At 44.8% G+C, this 21,489-nt stretch overlaps 1 protein-coding gene across 2 annotated transcripts in view; it reads right to left on the minus strand.

Annotated features, from left to right (window-relative positions):
• Window positions 1–21,489, minus strand: part of megf10 (multiple EGF-like-domains 10) — a 155,372-nt gene that overhangs the window by 65,931 nt on the left and 67,952 nt on the right. For both annotated transcript variants that reach the window (XM_077243439.1, XM_077243438.1), the window contains exons 6-9: window positions 17,599–17,845; window positions 17,287–17,407; window positions 16,247–16,383; window positions 9,297–9,509 (exon numbers count right to left, since the gene is read on the minus strand). In XM_077243439.1, the coding sequence (XP_077099554.1) occupies window positions 9,297–9,509; window positions 16,247–16,383; window positions 17,287–17,407; window positions 17,599–17,845 (718 nt within the window). The remainder of the gene's footprint in view (window positions 1–9,296; window positions 9,510–16,246; window positions 16,384–17,286; window positions 17,408–17,598; window positions 17,846–21,489) is intronic.

The raw sequence follows: 21,489 nt of genomic DNA on the forward strand, positions 1-21,489 counted from the left end.
TGGGACCTCTCAGTTGTTCTAACTGCCCTGAAGAGTGCTCCCTTTGAGCCCCTGCAATCAGTCGAGCTTAAGTTCCTGTCTATGAAGACAGCGCTCCTGGTTGCACTGGCCTCCATCAAGAGGGTTGGGGACCTGCACGCATTCTCCGTTGACGAAGCGTGCCTGGAATTTGGGCCGGCTTCCTCTCACGTGATCCTGAGACCCCGGCCTGGATATGTGCCCAAGGTTCCTACCACTCCCTTTCGGGACCAGGTGGTGAACCTGCAAGCGCTGCCCTCGGAGGAGGCAGACCCAGCCTTGGCACTGCTCTGTCCAGTACGCGCTCTCCGCGCCTATGTAGACAGAACGCAGTGTTTCAGGACCTCAGACCAGCTCTTTGTCTGTTATGGTGGGTAGCTGAAGGGAAAGGCTCTCTCCAAGCAAAGGTTGTCTCACTGGATAGTGGACACCATTGCTTTGGCTTACCAGCAGCAAGGTCGACCGTGCCCCCTTGGTGTGACTGCCCACTCCACCCGGAGTGTGGCGTCCTCTTGGGCTCTAGCGCATGGCGCCTCGCTAACAGACATCTGCAGAGCTGCAGGCTGGGCGACACCTAACACATTCGCCAGATTCTATAATCTCCGAGTGGAGCCTGTGTCCTCTCGTGTACTCGCTTCAACCAGCTAGTACCGGACCCGCTCAGGTGTCTTCGCTTGCTCGCCATTCCACTCCACGGACTGGATACTTGCGATATTTTCCTCAGGTGAGCTTCTCCGAAAGCCCTGAGCTCCTCCAGCACTCCTGACGTCGGCGCCAGTGTCTATTGCCTGTGCGTCGGCTAGGTGCCTCCCGTGTGCATGGTCCCTCCTCTGAGCGACCCCCGCATGTGTATTTCCACTGTAAGCCTCTCTGAGCGTGTGTCTTTCCCTTGGCAAGCCACCTTGCCACCCCTGGGGTTGAAATATTCCACCTGCGGTTGGACACCCCAGTGTTTTCCATATGCTTCCTTCGGGTCATATGTGTATTCTCTAAGTCCCCCCCCTTCCGGGCTGGCATTAATTGCATACTTCCCCTAAGCTTGGGATATGCTTCCCAGTGTACCTTGGTATTCCTGTGTTATATGGAGTCCTTTGTCCAGGCTGACAGGGATCTCGATTTACGCAGGGCACTGGAAGACAGCTGAGAAGGTGGCGTGATTAGACTGGTAACCCCATTCGTCGTCATCCGACGTAACTCGGAGTGACAACGAAAGGGAACGTCTACGGTTACGTATGTAACCCTCGTTCCCTGAGTAGGGAACGGAGACGTTACGTCTGCCTGCCACTTTCCGCTGTACCGCGGGGATCGCCTGAGCTCAGTCTTGGCTCCTCAGCGAAGAAACATATCTGCTTGCTGCCGGCTTCCTCCTTTTATACCCACGAGGTGGGGCGGAGTTACGCCATGCAAATTCCGCAGACCCATGGCATTTCCTTGCCATTGGCTCGTTTTGTAATACTCGAAGTTGATAGGCTTTCTAAGCGAAACCCCATTCGTCGTCATCCGACGTAACGTCTCCGTTCCCTACTCAGGGAACGAGGGTTACATACGTAACCGTAGACATTTCAAACAGAAAAGACTATTACCCTTAAGAACTTCTCAGACCCTAAAATTGCATGTTTGTTTCTGTGTCAGCATGCAATTGCAGAAAAAGCAACACAGAAGCATGTGCCTGTAATGATCACAGGTTACAAGAATTAACTTTTAAGTGTCTAAATTTGTATTTTGTGAGAGTTATTTAGAACTCTCAAAGGGGGAAATGTAGGGTTAGACTTGACTTGACTTGGGTGAGATTTTGGACGAAGCAGACTACAGCAAATAAAGAATCCTGCTTAAATAAGTCTCCTGGTTTTCGCTTCTGAGTTTTTCTACACCGAAGAAGGAAGAGGTTTACAACAATATGAAAATGTCTCATATTGCTGTTGCTGAAACAAAGACGCCACACTCTGCTCCCACTAGTTTTAGTTGCTTTTTAAGGGTGTTAACATTTGGGTTCAGTCTGTACAAGAATCAAATGTTCACAAGATATTTACAAGATCAAACTGAAAAGAGTGAAAACGATCAAAAATAGTCCTTGCATTGCTCTTTGTAGCTTTACTTTTAAGTGGACTCAAACCCTTTTTAGACTTTTTAAAGTTTTTAACTTACATCACATTCACAGAGTTGTCTTTAATTCTTTAATTGCTTTATATAATTATTATTATTTAACTCTAGTTATAAAAAATGAAGACTATTGTAAATTATTACATTTGTAAAATATTTTACTGCATTTATTGTGAACCGAGCTCCTCCAAAACATGAAGAATGAGCTGATCACGGGGATACTGTAATTAATGTATCGCAACCTTGTGTGATCTGATAATCACACTAAGTTATAATGTTATTTCAATTATATTTTAATAAATTGTGAAGCCTGATTCATTCATTTGTAATTTTACATTTTCATGATTTAATTAATAGTTTATTTTTGTCATAGAAATTTTAAACATAATATTAAACTAACCATGTTTTAACATTTGACCTTATTTAACCTGCTAAATCTCTGATACAATGTACTAAGACATCCTGTACTTTAGATGAATGTATGTGTGTCAAACCCCTGACTGTGTGTATAAATAACAAATATGGGAAATGAAACTAGACAGATGACTAAGTTAGAACCTTGAGATTAACAATGAAGTAATCAATAAAACAAAGTTTGCTTTACCTAGTAACAAAGGTTTGCATTATGAAGAACCAATCATATTAATGTTATTTGACATAACTTCCCATTGTATAAAAACTGTTGTATTAGTTTTTACTGGGGGATTCTCAATGGAATTTGTCTGAGATCCACCAGTTTTTACTTCGGAGATTCTCTGAGTATTGCTCGAGAACTCTCCTGGCCGTAATTAAAAGCATTTAAAGGACATTTGCTGGAGTCTGTCTGATATTACTGCTGCGCAGCAGGCTAGTTTAGGGTAAGTTAGAAAACAAGTTAGAATTGATACAATGTAAACTCGGCTGTAGTCGACTGTAGACTCGCTGGAGTATAGGATTAGACTGATGCTGTAGTCGACTGTAGACTCGCTGAAGTATAGTGGGGGTGGTGATAGGGCAGTGGATAAGACAGATGCCTTTGGTGTGAGAGACCCGGGTTCGAATCCACTGTGAGACACCAATCACAAGGCTTGCAACCTCTGAAATATAGCAATTGTAAGTCGCTTTGGATAAAAGCGTCAGCTAAATGAATAAATATAAAATATAAATATAAGTATAGGATTAGACAGATGCTGTAGTCGATTGTAGAGTCGCTGAAGCTGTAGTCGACTGTAGACTCGTGGAAGTGTGAACTCAGCTAACGTCAATGTATAGGCGCGCTGGAGTATAAGTTATTCTAGGATTGTTTTTTTTAGGGAAAAATCCACTACACTTTTCATCAACTCACAAACCCACTGCAGTTCCTTTGGGAACCATAAAGTCAGGAGGTGGTAGGGTTTTACTGTAATGAAGATCAATAAAATATGTTTTTGAACATCTAATTACTTACATTTAGATATTAAGCCAGTTATCTTATAATGGAAGTGAAGTGACTATACTGTGGTTTAAGTAGTTTATATTAATATTAGATCATATTGTTCCTTTTTTTAAATGATGTTGATTTGTCATTAGTCTTCTAAGCCAACCACCATAAGAAAAAGCCCTCACCAGAGGCTGGAGTTAATGACTATGAAGTGTCCACTGTAATGAGACTGTAATAATGAGACTGTAATGAGACTGTAATAATGAGACAGTAATTAGACTGTAATGAGACAGTAATGAGACTGTAATAATGAGACAGTAATGAGACTGTAATAATGAGTCTGTAATGAGACTGTAATAATGAGACTGTAATGAGACAGTAAATGAGAATGTAGTGTGACTGTAATGAGACAGTAATGAGACTGTAATGAGACAGTAATGTGACAGTAATGAGACTGATGAAACTGTAATTAGACTGTAATGATAGTGATGAGACTCTAATGAGACAGTAATGAGACTGTAATGAGACAGTAATGTGACTGTAATGAGACAGTAATGTGACTGTAATGAGACAGTAATGAGACTGTAATAATGAGACTAATAATGAGACACTAATTAGACTGTAATAATGAGACACTAATTAGACTGTAATAATGAGACTGTAATGAGATAGTAATGAGACTGTAATGAGACAGTAATGTGACTGTAATGAGACAGTAATGTGACTGTAATGAGACTGTAATAATGCGACTAATAATGAGACAGAAATGAGACTAATAATGAGACTGTAATGTGGCAGTAATGAGACTGTAATGAGACAGTAATAAGACTGTAATGAGACTGTAATGTGACTGTAATGAGACTGTAATAATGAGACTGTAATGAGACTATAATGAGACAGTGTTGAGACATTAATGAGACTGTAATGAGACTGTAATGAGACAGGGTTGAGACATTAATGAGACTGTAGTGTGACTGTAATGAGACAGTAATGAGACTGTAATGAGAAAGTAATGAGACTGGGATGGGGGGGGGGTATGTTGTAATTTATAGTAATATTTTCAGAATTACTAAGAAGTCTAGTTTCAAATATAATTATTTGAAGTGTTGGTGCCTAATGTAACAATGTCTAGTGTAATTGATAAATCGCATTTGAGATTTGTGCTGGCTACTGTATAAAGGCCACCAGGGCACCATACAGACTTTATCAAAGAATTTGCTGACTTTCTATCAGAGTTTGTACATGCTGCAGATGAAGTCCTAATTGTTGGTGATTTTAATATACATGTAGATAACGAAAAAGATGCATTGGGATTGGCATTTAAAGACATTCTTATCTCTATTGGAGTTAGACAACACGTGTCAGGACCTACTCATTGTCATAATCATACTCTAGATCTAATATTATCACATGAAATCAATGTTGATGCCGTTGAAATTATATAGCAGAGCGATGACATCTCAGATCATTATCTAGTTTCGTGTAAACTTTTAGTTTAGCCAAGGTTGCAAAGCCGACTCTGTTACAAATATGTTAGGCCTATCACTTCTGCCACTAAAGACACTTTATTAATAATCTTCCTGATCAGTTTCATCATCTCAGCATCCCAGATAGCTTAGAAGAACTCGATATTGCGACAGAAACTTTTAACTCTCTCTCTTCCAGCACTTTAGACACAGTTGCTCCTTTGCAATAAAAGCAGCTGCAGCCGATCTCATTTCACTATAAATGCTCACAGTTTTCTCATCGCCATTGTCAGATCATTGTTGGATGTGTCGGTGTTCCAGTCTTGTGTTCATGAGTATCTCGTCGTGTGTTCCTATTAAGTTCGTCTTGATTGTGGATTATCGTCGGTTGTGAATTATCACCGCTTGTGGATTGTTCTTCATCTGTCTTCACCGCACCCCTTGGGATTCACCACGCTGACCATCGACGTCCCTGTGTCACCATTTCCACGCCCTCTTCATTTAATAAAGAGTTATTTACCTGCTATTGCTTCCTGTGATCCGTTGAGTCATGACAGAACGATCTGACCCTACCATGGAAGCAGCGGGTACTTCATCGACCAGTATGGAGGGCTTTGTTCAACACAGTATGATAAGAATGGACTCGCAGGAGAGGAATTTGAATGACACGGGTCGTGCGGTACAAGCTTTGGTGACGCAGGTGTCCGAGCTGACCCAGCAGATTCCTTCTTCGGGCTCCCGCTGCGCCACCCACACCAGCCGTTCCCTTCATTCAGCCAGAGAATCCTACTCACATCGAACCACGCCTACCTGTTCCAGAGAGCTACGCGGGTGAGTCTGCATACTGTAGAGCATTCCTGACCAGATGTGCCATGCATTTTGCTCTACAACCCAGAACATTTAAAAATGAGCAGACTAAGGTGGCGTTTGTGTTAACTTTACTAACCGGTAAAGCAGCGCTATGGGGGGCGGCGGTGTGTGAGAATCAAGATCCCTGCTGTGCCTCGTTCCCGACACTCTCCGCAGAGATGAGACGAGTGTTCGATCGTGTCGTCGCGGGGAGAGAGGCCGCTAGGGTGCTGGCCGACTTCCGTCATGCACAGTCTGTTCCTTTCCTAGGATACATCATCTCGTCTGAGGGAATGCGTGTGGACCCTTAGAAGGTTAAGGCTGTGGTAGAATGGCCAAGTCCAGATTCCCGTAAGGCCCTACAGAGGTTTCTAGGGTTTGCCAATTTCTATCAACGTTTTATTCGTAATTTCAGCCAACTAGCAGCACCTCTGACTGCCTTGACCTCCCCAGTACTCCGTTCAGGTGGTCAGATACAGCCGAGGCTGTATTTGCCAAACTCAAGAGCCGCTTTGTTTCAGCTCCCATCCTCGTTGCCCCTGATTAATCACGGCAGTTCTTGGTGGAGGTCGATGTGTCAGAGGTGGGGGTAGGCGCAGTCCTGTCCCAGCGTTCTCCCACAGACGACAGGATGCATCCTTCCGCGTTTTTTTTATCATCGCTTGTCCTCAGCTGAACGCAATTACAACATTGGTGACAGGGAGTTGTTGGCAGTCAAGTTAGCATTGGAGGAATGGCGTCATTGGTTAGAGGGCTCGGGGGTACCCTTTATAGTCTGGACTGATCACAAGAATTTAGAGTACATCAGAACTGCCAAAAGATTGAACTCCAGGCAGGCTCGGTGGGCACTTTTTTTCGGTCGTTTTGATTTTTCTCTCTCGTACCGCCCTGGGTCCAAAAACATCAAACCCCACTCTTTATCTCGCATTTTTGATCCTTCCGAACGCCCGTCTACTCCCGAGTGCATTTTACCGGAGAGTCTATTTGTCTCCACACTCGTATGGGAGGTCGAATCGAAAGTCAAGACGGCCTTAGAAGGGGTAACGCCTCCGCCCGGTTGCCCACCGAATCGCTTATTCCTGCCGGAGGGATTAAGGTCTGACGTCATTCAGTGGGGTCATTGCTCCAACATGGCTCGTCATCCAGGAGTTTATCGTACTAAATTTCTAGTCAAGCAACGATTCTGGTGGCCACTTATGGCTCGTGACATTCACAGTTTTGTTTTGGCTTGCTCGGTTTGTGCCACTGGTAAAACTTCCAATTGACCCCCAGATGGGCTCCTTCAACCGCTGCCAGTCCCTTTGAGACCCTGGTCCCATATCGCTCTCGATTTCATTACCGCCCTACCACCCTCCCAGGGTAACACAGTCGTTTTGACCGTGGTGGACCGGTTCTCGAAGGCAGCTCATTTTATTCCCTTCTCCAAATTACCCTCAGCTAAGGAGACAGCGTTGACAGTCATTGACCGCGTCTTTTGTTTACATGGCCTCCTGATGTACGTGGTCTCTGACAGAGGACCCCAGTTTGTGTCCAAATTTTGGCAAGAATTTTGTATATTACTGGGAGCGACGGTTAGTTTATCCTCAGGGTTTCATCCCCAGAGCAATGGACAAACTGAGAGAGAGCCAACCAAGATCTGGAAAGGGTGTTGCGATGTTTAGTTTCCAAGAATCCTTCCTCATGGAGCCAACAACTTTCCATGGTGGAGTACGCCCACAACACGTTACCAGTGTCGGCTACGGGCCTATCTCCGTTTGAATGTAGTTTAGGTTACCAGCCACCTATTTTTCCCAGTCTGGAATCCGAGGTCGCGGTTCCCTCCGCCCACGCCTTAATCCAGAGGTGTCACAGCACTTGGACTAGAGCCCGCGAGACTTTACTCCAAGTGGGGGCGTGCACCAAGGCTAAGGCCGATCGCCACCGGTCAAAGCCTCCCATATACGTCGTTGGTCAAAAAGTGTGGCTTTCTACTAAGAACATTACTCTCCGTTCCGTCTCTAATAAGCTTGCTCCCAAATTTATTGGCCCGTTCTCTGTCACCAAGATCATTAGTCCGGTGGCAGTCCGCCTTAGTTTACCTCCAGCGTACAGGAGAGTACACCCCGTTTTCACGTTTCCAAAATTAAATCTGTGTTTCATGCTCACATTAATCTAGACTAAAAACACATCCGTTGGCTTAGCATACACGTAACACATTTATAGACTTCTATAATTCCATGTTAGGCTGCATAGTTTAGATCAGCCGGGACCGGGAACACTTCCCATAAATCCTGATGTACTTGGTACATCATATGAAGGATGGCGTCTACGCTAAAATTAGTCTCTCTGTTTATCCCGAGGTTTACCGAAGTCAGCCGGATCTAGGCCGTATCCAGATCTGAGGAAGGACCTGCGCCTGGACACAACGAAAATGCAGTCCTGAAGTGTCAACTAGTCTCTCCCTTGTGAAGGCCTCCTTCCCTTTACCTCTGTACAGATAAAACGTCGTCGGGATAATTCCGGTTCGCGTGGCTACGCAGACGCGACAGAAAATTCTGTATTATACACTTTTAAGGCCAGACAAGTAGTTTGTAGAGGGTTGATTTATGAAGAAGGACTACACGCCTGCGCACATATATATTCAAACGAGCATACCTATCAACTGAACAAATGATGCGCGGATGTGCGCGCACTGTCTGCGTTTTCGCGGGTCTGCATTTTTTAGGTTTGTGCAGAGAAAACGGATAATCGTTTTCAACCTCGAACCTATTTCAGGGAGTGCGTTCTCGAGACACCAGGCACTGTTTTGTACTGGTGGGCGGCCGGAGCGCGTTAGGGGTTTTTCTGTTAGAACGGTGTCGTGTTAGCGGCCCCTAAGTTAATAACTAATGATCTTCGCAACGGAAGTGAATCAATCAGGACTATCAGCTGGACAATAACTTTGTCCTAGAGCTGTGGTAAAGCCTAAACAATCTGTTACGGTAATTTCTATTATCATTGTAAAGCTGCTTTGAAACAATCTATACTGTTGAAAGCGCTTTATAAATGAAGGAGACTTGACTTGACTTGTAATGAGACTGTAATGAGACTGTGATGAGACAGTACTGAGACTGTAATGAGACAGTAATGAGACTGTGATGAGACAGTAGTAAAACTGTAATGAGAAAATGTATATAAAGTCTCACCTGTGTGTGTTATTGGTGTGAAAGGGTGTGTCTCACCTGTGTGTGTTACTGGCGTGACAGGGTGTGTCTCACCTGTGTGTTTTATTGGCGTGACAGGGTGTGTGTCTCACCTGTGTGTGTTATTGGCGTGACAGGGTGTGTGTCTCACCTGCGTGTGTTAATGGCATGACAGGGTGTGTGTCTCACCTGCGTGTGTTATTGGCGTGACAGGGTGTGTGTCTCACCTGCGTGTGTTATCGGCGTGACAGGGTGTGTGTCTCACCTGCGTGTGTTATTGGCGTGACAGGGTGTGTGTCTCACCTGCGTGTGTTATTGGCGTGACAGGGGCACTTCTCTTCACACCTGAGGCCGTAGAGACCATCGGCACAGACTCGCTCCTCACATCTCTCACCGGTGTATCCCTGCTCACACACACAGGCTCCGCTCACGTGATAGCACTGCGCACCATTCACACACACACACGTCTGACCGCAGCCCACGCCATACATGCCGACCGGGCACTGGTCCTGACACCTGCCAACACACAAACACACACATCAGTCACAGTAGTTTGATGCTGAACACTGACAGACTTACAAATCATGCAAGAACCCTGTTCAAAAGGATTCTTGGGTGAATGTTGAAAAAGTTAAAGATCAGTGATAAATATGGCTATCGAATAATGGCCTTATAGCTAGCAAATATCATAGCACACAGCACAAGAACATTTCTTTTGTTTGTTTCTGAAGGTCACATGTTAGGTACTATATGTAAGAATGTTCATGTATTAATTGCATTTTTATAGCCAATGTGTGAACAGTTTGTTAAGGTTTGAAAAGACTTCTTGAAAAAAGCTAAGGAATCAATAAATGCAAAATAACATTTGGTAACACTTTATAATAAGTATAGTGTAATAAAGTATTTAAAAACCATTTGCAAATAGTTAATTAATACATTATAAACTGTAGTTAATACATTAATAGACTATATACATATAGCGAGTTCTTCTTTCATTTTGCCATAATTAACAAAGTGTTATTGTTTAATGAGCTCATTTGTAAAGAGTTAAATAATACTTTGTTAACAACTTATTATCTGCAAATACAGTAGTTCTCGCTTTAGATTAGATCACGGACCATTACATTAAGTGCTTTAAACCAAACTTTATTAGACATTAATTGCATTATTATTAATAGTTTATTAAAATGTTTACAAATACATTAAGCCTATTCCTAAAGCAATACACAACCACCTAAAATAATACAATAAATAATGCTGTCAATATGAATTAAATACAAATACTCATAAGATCAGGTTAAAATACATCAGTAAGAATTAGGGGTAGGTTTAGAGAAAAAATATACAGTTTGTACTGTATAAAATTGCAAAGTCCCTATAATGAATGAAAACCCAGTGTGTGTGTGTTCGTTTTCCATGATCTAATCTAAAGTGAGAACTATTTGCAGTTAATAAGTTGTTAACAAAGCATTATTTAGTTCATTAAACAATAACACTTTGTTAACTACAGTGACAATGAAAGAACTCACTATTTGTATAGCCTATTCATTTATTAACTACAGTTTATAATTTATTAATTACCATAAACTATTAGTTTGCAAATGATTTGTAAGTACTTTATTACACTAAACATTATTAAGTGTTACCAAACATTTCTATTGATCTATTCTTGTAGAAATGCAACTCACTTGCAGCTACATTCTACTTTCACTTCACAAATGTGATTAGAGAAGTTTAAAACTATATAACTATATAAAAACTATGCAAAGAATGTAACAGCTGTTTTGTGTTGTTTGTGTCTTTATCATATGGTCTTTGCTCGTAATTAAGCATCTATCAGTCCCTATAGAGCAGAATCTAGTGATAGAAGGACGAGGACATGCATATCTCAACCATTGTAACAATTTGAAAACAGCCAGTCTATCTTTCTGTTCAGCATCCCACAAATAACCTTCTTCATACAGACACTCGCACCCTCTTTGACTCTTAACCACTCAGTTAAACACACACACACACACACACACACATACACACACACACACACACACACACACACACACACACACACACTCACTCACACACGCACACACTGGTGGGCTCCTCCCTGCGGCTGTTAAGCGATTATTCTGCAGCCGGTAGGGTGTGGTGAAATCAGGGTAAACCGGAGGTAACAGTGACATCTGTTGAAGCCAAAGCTCTTATTAAGTCATAAAAATTCACTTGCGTTTCTATTTCTGCCATTTAAATACATGCTGCATGCTCACTCATACTGTAATTACAGCTGCACTGCTGCTGCTGCCGCTGGACAAAACGCCAGCAGAAACTGGTTCTACATGCGTGTGATTAACTGTTGTTCTGACACTGAAGGGAATGCATCATGCAGCCTGCATCATGTGATGCATCAATGTAATCTTACAGCCCTCCACCTCTGATCATCTTCATGCGTAATCACAACACCTGGTCATTAAAATCAACCCCTGAATTTCCATATCACAGAAAACATATAAATATAAAATGTTCCCAAGCAACTATTGCAGTAAAGAAGGTTTCAGGAAGACTTTATTAAAAGAAAGATAACCATAACCGAACCAGACCATGCGTTAACGACAACCGACAAACAGAACTGAAAACACAGGAACTAAATACTCAGGAAGACAAGGTTAATAAATGACAAACAGCGGATCAGGATGATTAATCATATCAGTTACCATAGAAACTAAAGACTGGCGGGAACTAGAACAAAGGATACAAAACAGAAACAGACTAAAGTCCCTGAAAGAGAAACTAAGACAACAATGACAGAATATATGTTACACAAGGAAACAATAAGTAATAAAGTAAGAAGTAATTTACAACCAATAGGACTAATAAACACAATAGAACAAAACACAAATAAAACAATGTTAAAATTTTTCAGGGAGATCAATTCAAATAATAAATACTTCAGAAATTATATAAAGTCATCAACTATAAAATAAAAAGCAGCAGTCTTCATGGTATGAATATGCTACAAATGTTATTCAGTTTTTTGTTGTTTATAATTATTGACAGACAGCAGCAGTTTATTAGGCTGCTGTCACTTTAAAGAGATACTGCAGGGATCCAACAAACTGACACAGTTTCACATAAAATTTTCTCTCAATCGACTGTGTTTACGTGAATACTCACAAGACTGGCGTTTTGACACACAAGTGTGTGCATTTGACCATTCAAGCACAATATCGCTCTAACTTGTCAATAACTTCAAGCAGTCCTGCACTGTATGGATACATTTACATACCATGATATAAACCATATCAAAGTCAAAGTCAGAGTATCTTTATTTGTCTCCCCAAGGAGAAATTAGTTTTGGATAAAGAGATTGCTACATGAAGATTTCAACAAAGACAAAGCACAGGTATAGGTTTATAACAGTTAAAGACAAAAAGTACATAAAACATTAAGCTACTCAGAGAGCTGTGCAAAATAGCAAATCACCAATTCCTAAATTCTGCTTATGTAAAAGTGATATCATGTCATGTCCATGCATAACATTAAATCACAGATATACAGTACGGCTATACAGAATTAAAAACAATTAAAAAACAGAAAAGTAAATAGAATATTCAAGCTACCCGAAGAGCTGTATAAATTGCAAATCACCTTTTTCTAAAATCTGCTTATGCAAAATTAATATCCTAACATGATCATACATAACAATTTAATCATGGATATACAATACATTAATAAATTCATAGTCATATGTTCATAGCTGATCATTTATGAGCTTAATTGAAAGAGGAACAAATGAGCGCTTATACCTATTATATTTGCACAGAGGAACCCTGTACCTCTTCCCTGAGTCCAGTAACTCAAACTCTGTAAACAATGCATGAGTATTATCAGATATAATGTTTTTAGCCTGCCTAATTGTTGTCTGGTCAAAAAGCTCCTGCGGGTTGAGGGGTGGCGATGTACCCATAATTTTGCCTGCCGTCTTGACCAAATTAAAAATCTGAGTTTTTGATATGACTGTCCAGTTTCCAAACCAACTGGTGATACCATATCGAAGAATGGACTCTATTGTTGCTCTATAAAAGATTAACATAATATTTTTACAGACCCCAAACACTCTAAGTCTACGTAAAAAATAGAGGCGCTGATGTGTGCGCCAACTCAGGTCATTATCAATAAACACCCCAAGGTAGTTAAAAGATGTCACCTGCCTGATATCATGACCATGAATGACCACGGGGCTCTGATCTCCAACTAATTTGGGGTCAACCAACATTTCCAGAGTTTTTCGTGTGTTAATCTAAAGTTGATGTGAATCACACCAGATGACAAACTTGTCCACAGCAACTTGGTGGATATTCATGTTGCTTTCTTTATTAAGCAAACTGAGAAGGACAGTATCATCAGAGAATTTGACTATATATTGGTTTGGCTCTTAGCTGACACAATCATTAGTATACATATTAGTATCCCTAATATTATCTGAATTAAAACGCATATAAAAAGTATTCAATTCATTTGCCTTTGCAATTTCATTGTGAGCAAACAGGGGCTTCTTTTTAATGTCCATATTAGTCATTTTTCTGATAGAGTCCCAAAGTGTCTTTGTGTTTGAGTCTGACAGCTCTTTTTCTGCCCGCTCCTTGTACTGCTGCAGAGCTGCTCTCATTTGCAGATTAAGGTCTTTTTGTGCAGCTCAGACTTCTGCTTTGTTCCCAGTTCTGAAAGCTAGTTTCTTCCTGTAAATACATTCCTTAATGCCCCTTGTGATATGGGGTTTGTTATTAGGATACCGTTTAACTGTTTTCTGGGGTATAACAGAGTCAATACAGAAATAAATGTATGTGGTGATTGATTCAGTAGCACTATCAATGTCTGCATCCTTTAAAAAGATATTCCAGTCTGTACAGAGGAAGCGCCCCTTCAGCTCCTCTGTTTTATCACTAGACCATACTTTCACAGACTGGATTTTCGGTTTAATGGACTTAAAAACTGTGCAATATGTGGGTAGCAGCTGGATAACATTATGATCAGAATTATTCAAAGGGGGTCTGGCTCTAGCTGTATAGGCATCCTTGATATTGCCATAGCATTTATCAAGTATTCTGTTGTTTCTAGTGTTACATTTAACATATTGATGAAATCCAGGTAAAGTTTTATCCAAGCTACAGTGGTTAAAATCGCCCAGTATCAGCATGGGAGCTTCAGGTTTGTTCTGTAGATGGCGATGGACGCAGTCTGTAATTGCCTTAGCTGCCATGCTAGCGTTCCCACTTGGGGGGACGTACACAACGCACACAAATATATTGGTAAATTCTCTAGGAAGATAATATGGCCGCAAGGTATACACATAACAGCTCCAGGTTGGGGTTGCATATTTTGTCTCTCACTGTAAAGTTACGACACCAGCTGTCCTTAATATACATACACACCTTTAAGGCGCTGTCTAAGGCCGCCTCTCCTACCCCGTTTCCTGGCCTTCCTGCCTCGACGAAGGCCCGGGCCATGATGTTGTCAAAGCTCCCCGGGCACCTCGTGTAGCAGATCAGGTGACGGTAGCACTCCGCTATCCGGCAATCCCAGCAGCTCTGTCCGACTATATATTAGAAGGCCACTGCCGCTGGTTATCCCGTTAGCGGAGCCCTGAATGATTTGACCAAACAGGATTAGCCATGCCAGTGCCAGTGGTGCCATTCTCCTCCGATTCACTTTGCACACTCGCAGCATACAGTTCACAACGCAAGTGGTATCCAGCAAATTTGCACACAGAGTCCGCCGATACAAAATATAAGAGAGGGACATAACAGACGCCATAACATACGAACAAACAAAATAAAAATGCAGCAAGAGCTCTCCTCCATGTCGCCAGCAGAGCAGCGCCAATGAGTAACTCAGCGTGATATAGCATAATCTCCATTGATTGACACCTGTCACCGGGATATAAAGCCCTACTCTGTTCCTCTCCTGAGGAACAGAGGTTCCCACACATTTCACAATTTAAGAAACCCTGATCTATACCAAGGGTTTTCAAACTGTTCCTGAAGCAAATAAAGAAAACACCCATAGTGTGCAGTGCTGAGCAACTCCAGGAACGGTTCGATCACCCCGTCTATATCCGAGGTCTTCAAACCTGGGACTCACTGTCCTGTCCTGTTCTCCATCCTGCTTCAGCACACCTGCGTTGTTTAGCTGGTAGTTTGATGAGCACTGGAGCTGAACTCTGCATGGCAGTGTGTCCAGAGAAGCAGGGTTAAGACCTCAGGTCTGTATGATGCATCTCAGAATAACCAGCATTTGAGTCCAATAAAGCATGAGTCAATGAGCTTTGTGTTTTTCTCATCAAACTTATGAAGTCATACGATGGCTTTGCATTAGAAACATTATCGCAATTTTGCTTGAGCTGCCCATGACAGGCAGTAGTTTAGATGTCATTCTTCTTTCCACCTTAACCTATAGTGTCCAGGCCAATCCCAATGACTGCACCAGCTTTCCTGACCAGCTTCTCCAGCTGTAAATCCCAGTGTCCAGCACACAACAAGACTGGCTGTTTTTCTGCCCACCAGCTTTTGGGTAGGAAAGCTGGCGGAGCATACAACCTGCAACTGCAGAATTCTCTGAGAACCTCTGAATGACTATGTGCTGTAATTGAAGTGTAGAAACAGTCCAAACCATGGGTCAGTAAACTAGCTTCTCCATAGCCTTGATCATGTAAGAGGATGCTGCTGGTCTACAAACAGACATTATGTTTTCCAGAGCCCTGAGACTGCAGTTTCACCTCTTTAGTTTCCTCATAACTTGATATGCTGAGTTTACAGCAGTGCCAACGCTAATTCAGGAGCTGTTATTCAGTGACAGCATCCTCTGACGACATGTTTCAGCTTGGCTCTGTTCCTCACAATACCTTATCACGTGACTTCAGAAGGACTGAATATAGCGCAAGAGTCTCACAGATCTTAGTCAGGAGTGAAACCGAGGCTGTAAGGAACAGGAGGATTATAGTGTGTTCAGTGGATTGTACTGGTGTTTGAAAAAATGGCAATTGTTCTGCAAAACTTGAAAGTTGTGAGTTTTGAAAATTGCATGTGATGCAATAGTATCATTGTATAGGCTGTAAGTTTATCCCTCGCAGCCTCGTTTTCATGCATGTGAAATTCAATCATTTAAGCTCTGTTGGCTCTTTTCAGGAGCTTGTAAATTCACAGCATGGTGTTGTACTCCTCTCCAGCGGTAAAGCTTGATGTTGCGGTGCATGTACTGACCTCTCTCCTGTGTATCCCGCACTACACACACACTGTCCTGTGGACGGAGTACAGCTTCCTCCGTTATGACACTGACACTCCTGCAAGCAGTTTTTCCCAAAGCGTCCCGCCGGACACGGCTGTCCACACACTGCTCCCTGAAAACAAAATCAACACATCACTGCCAACACAGTGTCCCGAAACAATCAGCGTGCAACAATTACAGTAGACAGGAAACTTTAAAACTAATATTCAAATGACACTAAAACAGAGAACATAATTTAATTGAACAAATAATATAATAATTCTGTCAAAGTCCAAACATAATGGACCCTATTATACACCTGGTGCAATGCAGAACCAGGCGCGAGTGTTTTTGGCTAGCTTCAGCCCGACGCAGTTATCATTTTCAAGTCCTGCGCCATGTTGTTTAAATAGCAAATGCATTTGCGTCCCATTTGTGCGCCCATGGGCTGCTGGTCTGAAAACCAGGTGTGTGTTCAGGCGCATTGTTGCCGTGTTGTTATTTTGAGGAACTGAAATAGACTGCGTCATTGACCAACTGAAACCTGGTCTAAAGTCAATGGCGCAGTATATTTTTGTTATTTAAAGAGCGTGTTAGTAATGTGCGCCTATAGCACACTTTGTCCTGTAGATGGTCTGCTTGCGTACTTTAACCTCGCGCACGAGCAGATCCGTTTCCTCGCTAGAGTAGTGTTCAGTATTTTGGCGTGCAAATTCCGTATGTAAATAGCGAATCCGCAATGGGGCGAGCGCAACTGGCATTTAAAGGAAATGGGAGATGAGACTCTGATTGGTTCATTGCACGTTACGCCCTAAAATACACCCATTACTCATTAAGAGAATAGGGACAACCCTTCTAGACCATGCGTCAGGAGTGCCGACCATTTTCCCTGTCGTTAAACTAGCAAAAGTGGATTCGGACACGCCCTAAGTGCACTTTAGACAATGCACTTAGATCCTTATAGTAGGGCCTGATGAATCACAAATATTTATCTTTACTACTAGATGTCAGTTAATATTGAGTGTTGCAGGCATACCATCCAGCCGGCCGGGCAGGAACACTCTCCAGTCACATGATGACACACGCCACCGTTCTGACAGGGGCAGCGCTCTTCGCACTGCCGCCCATGCTTCCCTGGAGGGCACAAGTCCTCGCAGCTGCACACACACACACCAAACACATTTACATTCATGCAACACATTTACATTCATGCATTATTATCACGCTTTTATCCAAGTTCATGCATTCCCTGGGATTCAAACCCATGAGCTTGGTGTTGCTAGCGCCACAATCATCTGTCTGAGCTACAGGAGTACAAACACATGACGGCTGTCGAAGGTGAACTCACAATGCTCCAGTGTATCCTGGGCTGCACACACACTCTCCTGTGATGTGGTGGCATGTAGCGTTGTTCTGGCAGAGGCACTTCTGCTGGCAGCCGTTGCCATAGGTGTGGCGCTCACAGAGGTCCTCGCAGCGCCAGCCACGGTGTCCTGGCGTACAGAGGCAGGCTCCGCTGATAGGGTTACACAGTGCCTCGTTCTGGCACTGACAGCGGCTCCGGCAGTGCGGACCCCAGTGCTCGCCATCACATGCTGCACACACACACACAGAGCTGCACTTCTGGCACAGAAAACACATACACATGTGGAAAATACAGCATCGGCCAGCAGAGATTTGATCAATAATATATGTGACGTGCAGTCGCTGAAGGAAAAATCAGCAGCATAGTTGTCTGAGTTGTCTGATAGTTGTCATTTTAATAAGCAGTTCATCTGTTAAGTAATGCAAATCATTAGTATGACTGTAGTTGACTGTAGTCAATCATGCAGAATTCGGAGTCATCTATTTGATCAAATCTTAAAGCTAATGCAGTGTATGAGACCAATATACAGCACAAAATAATATATTTCACATATATCACATCCTCTGGATATTTAAACAAGAATGTCCTCATTGAATTTTAATCTAGAAATTTAAAAGATGTAGAAATACATTGTTATTGAATTAAATCAATCAAATACATTTTTTAAAAATAACTAACCGACTATAAATGTATTCGTACAATTTACAGGCCCCATGAGGTACGTAAGCTGTCAAACATTTCAGCCATCTTTCCCCACACATTTTTATTATCCAAGCTAACAGGAATTATTTTCAGAACGTTCTGCAAGATTCTCTCGAAGTTATGAACAATCGAATTTCCAGTAACGTTATTAGAACGTTTGTTCCCTTTCAGTCGATAACGTCGGACGTAGTCGACGCGACTGAAATGAAATGGGATCACGCTAGGGAGCCTATCGTCTTCGAGTATTATTGAACGAGCCAATACACATTGGCGTGCGAGATTTGCATCTCACACTCCGCCCCGCAGCGCGGGTATAAATACGGAAGTGGATGCACGCACCATTTGCCTTTCGCTTCGGAGCCGAGCTTCATGTCTGGATCTGAAGAGTGTTGTTGTACAACGAGCGAGTGTGTCGGCGCTTCTTTGGGAAGTCTCTCCTGGTGTCGGTGGTTACAGCGCGAGTGCAGCGGTGATCGCGAGCTTCAAGCTCTCAACTGCTGTTTTCACAGCAACCAAATTTCTGTTTGTGTTTGTTTGTCTGACGGTCGGTTGAGGGCGAGAAAGTGAGTGCTTCACTGGCACAGGGTGCACCATTCCTGTGTCAGTGTTGCCGCGGTCATTCCCCTGTGTGCTCCGGCACTGGTGAGAGGTTTTCACTTCCTAAAAGAGCAACACGGGTGCGTTTGCGTCTTTTTCAAGATGTCATTCCGCCCGTGCGTTTCTGGGTGCGGTCGTTCCCTGTCTCTCTCTGATGGTCACAATTGTTGTATCACGTGTTTGGGCTTACAGCACGCTGAGGCAGCTTTTGTGGACAGCTCATGTTTTCACTGTGGGAACATGACTGTCGCAGTGTTGAGGGCGAGACTCGCCTTCGTCCGCGGAGAGCGAGTCCCCATTGCCATGCCCCACCCCCGGGTGCTGCATGGGATGGGTGACCGGAGGGTAGTGTTGGATGTCCCGCCCGGTAACCATTCCCTGTGGGCTCCTCACCCCTCCCTTCCACTGCTACCATTGGAGCCTCCGGTGTTATCTGCTGGTCCATCTGTAATGGGTGGGCCAGCGGTTCCACTCGGGGCTCCCCTGGGGGACAGGATGTCGATTGCAGCATCGGAGGGTGAGCTGATGTCTGGAGATGACGACTCGGCTGCGTTGTCTCCCTCCGGGAGTTCAATGTTGCCCGAGCCGGATCCAGAATTATCAGCTATGCTGAAACGGGCCGCCGAGGCTGTCGGGCTCGAGTGGAACCCTCCACCGTGTCCTGTTCAGTCTCGGTTGGATGATTGGTATCTCGGGGCGGGCCGTGCTGGTTCTCAGCCCGCCGCCCCAGTGCCCTTCTTTCCCGAAGTGCATGAAGAGCTTACTTGGTCGTGGACGGCACCTTTTACTGCTGAAAACGACTTGAGTAGTTCTTCCTCCCTCACTACCCTTGTCGGAGGAGCGGTGAAGGGTTATGAGGCTGTCCCTCCAGTGGAGCGGTCTGTTGCGACTCTTTTATGTCCAACGGCCGCTGCATCCTGGGTGGGGGATCCTTGTTTCCCCTCGCGGGCCTGTGAGTTCGCGTCAGGATTGGCGGTCAGAGCTTACAGAGCTTGCGGGCAAGCCGCTTCCTCTTTGCATGCCTTGGCGTTGTTGCAGGTCTACCAGGCCAAAGCACTCATGGACATGCACGAGGGTAGTTTGGACCGGGCGCTCGTGAGTGAGCTCCGCACCGCCACTGACCTCGCCCTCCGGGGTACGGGTGTCGCGGCGTGTGCGGTCGGTCTAGCGATGTCCACTTTGGTGGTCCAGGAACGCCATCGTTGGCTCAGCCTGGTTGAGATGGCGGATGCGGACAAGGTTCGGTTCCTGGACTCCCCAATTTCCCAGGTTGGGTTGTTCGGCGACGTGGCGGAGAGCTGCGCCCAACAGTTCTCTGCCACCCAGGTTCGGACGGAGGCTCCCCGACACACCCTATCCCGGCGGCCCGCTGTTGCCTCCACCCTGCCGCCGGAGATAGTCCCTCCGCCCGTTCGTCGCCGAGGGCGCCCCCCTGCCGCTGCCTCCGGTTCCGCGGGGTCTCCGCAACAGCCTTCACCCAGGCCCCAGCGTAGAACCAGCAGCAGGCAGGCCGCCCGGTCTGTCTCAGTCACCGCCCAGCCAGGGGGCGAGTGTCAGAAACGTTCCTGAGACAGGCCACCCAGGGATGGGGGGACTAGCTCTTCAGATGGTTACCGTTCCACCATTGGTTCTCCGGAGTCCAGTGGTACCCCAATTGTCAGAAGAGCGAATTTCTCCGTCCCTGGGTCCCAAGAGGGCGAGGCTGGCGGCTCGCGACCCTGTGGAACAGCCTTGCTCCCCCCAGCCCCCTCTTGTTCGCCAGCCCGCAACACGAGGCGGTCGAGGACCCGGTCATCCGCCTTCTCTTCCGTCCTCTGTTGCCCCGTGGAGACAGGTAAGTGCAGCACGGCTCACTCAGACCCCGCTTCGGGCCGCCCACGGGCCTTCCGAGCCGGGTACCTGCCCTCCACCGCGCTGCCCCACCCCGGGTATGCCTGTGTTACCCTTGGTCCCCCTGGTTCGGTTCGTCGAGGCCTGGAAAGTGCTCTCCAACCCGTCCGGCTGGCTCCTCCGTACCATCAGGCTCGGCTACACGATTCAGTTCCGCCGGAGTCCGCCCAGGTACAGTGGCATTCGCCACACTTCAGTGTCGAGCGAATCTGCTCCTGTCATGCGCGCGGAGATCGCGGTCCTGCTGGCGAAGGACGCGATAGAGCCGGTGTCGGTAGCCGATATGAAGGCCGGCTTTTACAGCCCGTACTTCATTATACCCAAGAAAGGGGGTGGGTTACGACCAATCCTGGACCTGCGAGTCCTGAATCGGGCCCTTCACAAGCTCCCGTTCAGAATGCTGACGCAGAAACGCATCTTCCAATGTGTCCGTCCCCAGGATTGGTTTGCAGCGATCGACCTGAAGGACGCGTACTTTCATGTCTCCATCCTGCCGCGACACAGGCCATTCCTGCGTTTCGCGTTCGAGGGTCAGGCGTATCAGTACAAAGTCTTACCCTTCGGGCTGGCCCTGTCACCCCGTGTCTTTACGAAAGTTACGGAGGCAGCCCTCGCTCCCATGAGAGAGCAGGGCGTTCGCGTTCTCAACTATCTCGACGACTGGCTGATACTAGCGCAGTCTCG

Source organism: Siphateles boraxobius, unplaced genomic scaffold (assembly GCF_051911475.1).
Source record: "Siphateles boraxobius isolate OS27281-9 unplaced genomic scaffold, OSU_SipBor_1 25, whole genome shotgun sequence".
NCBI classification, from domain to species: Eukaryota; Metazoa; Chordata; class Actinopteri; order Cypriniformes; family Leuciscidae; genus Siphateles; species Siphateles boraxobius.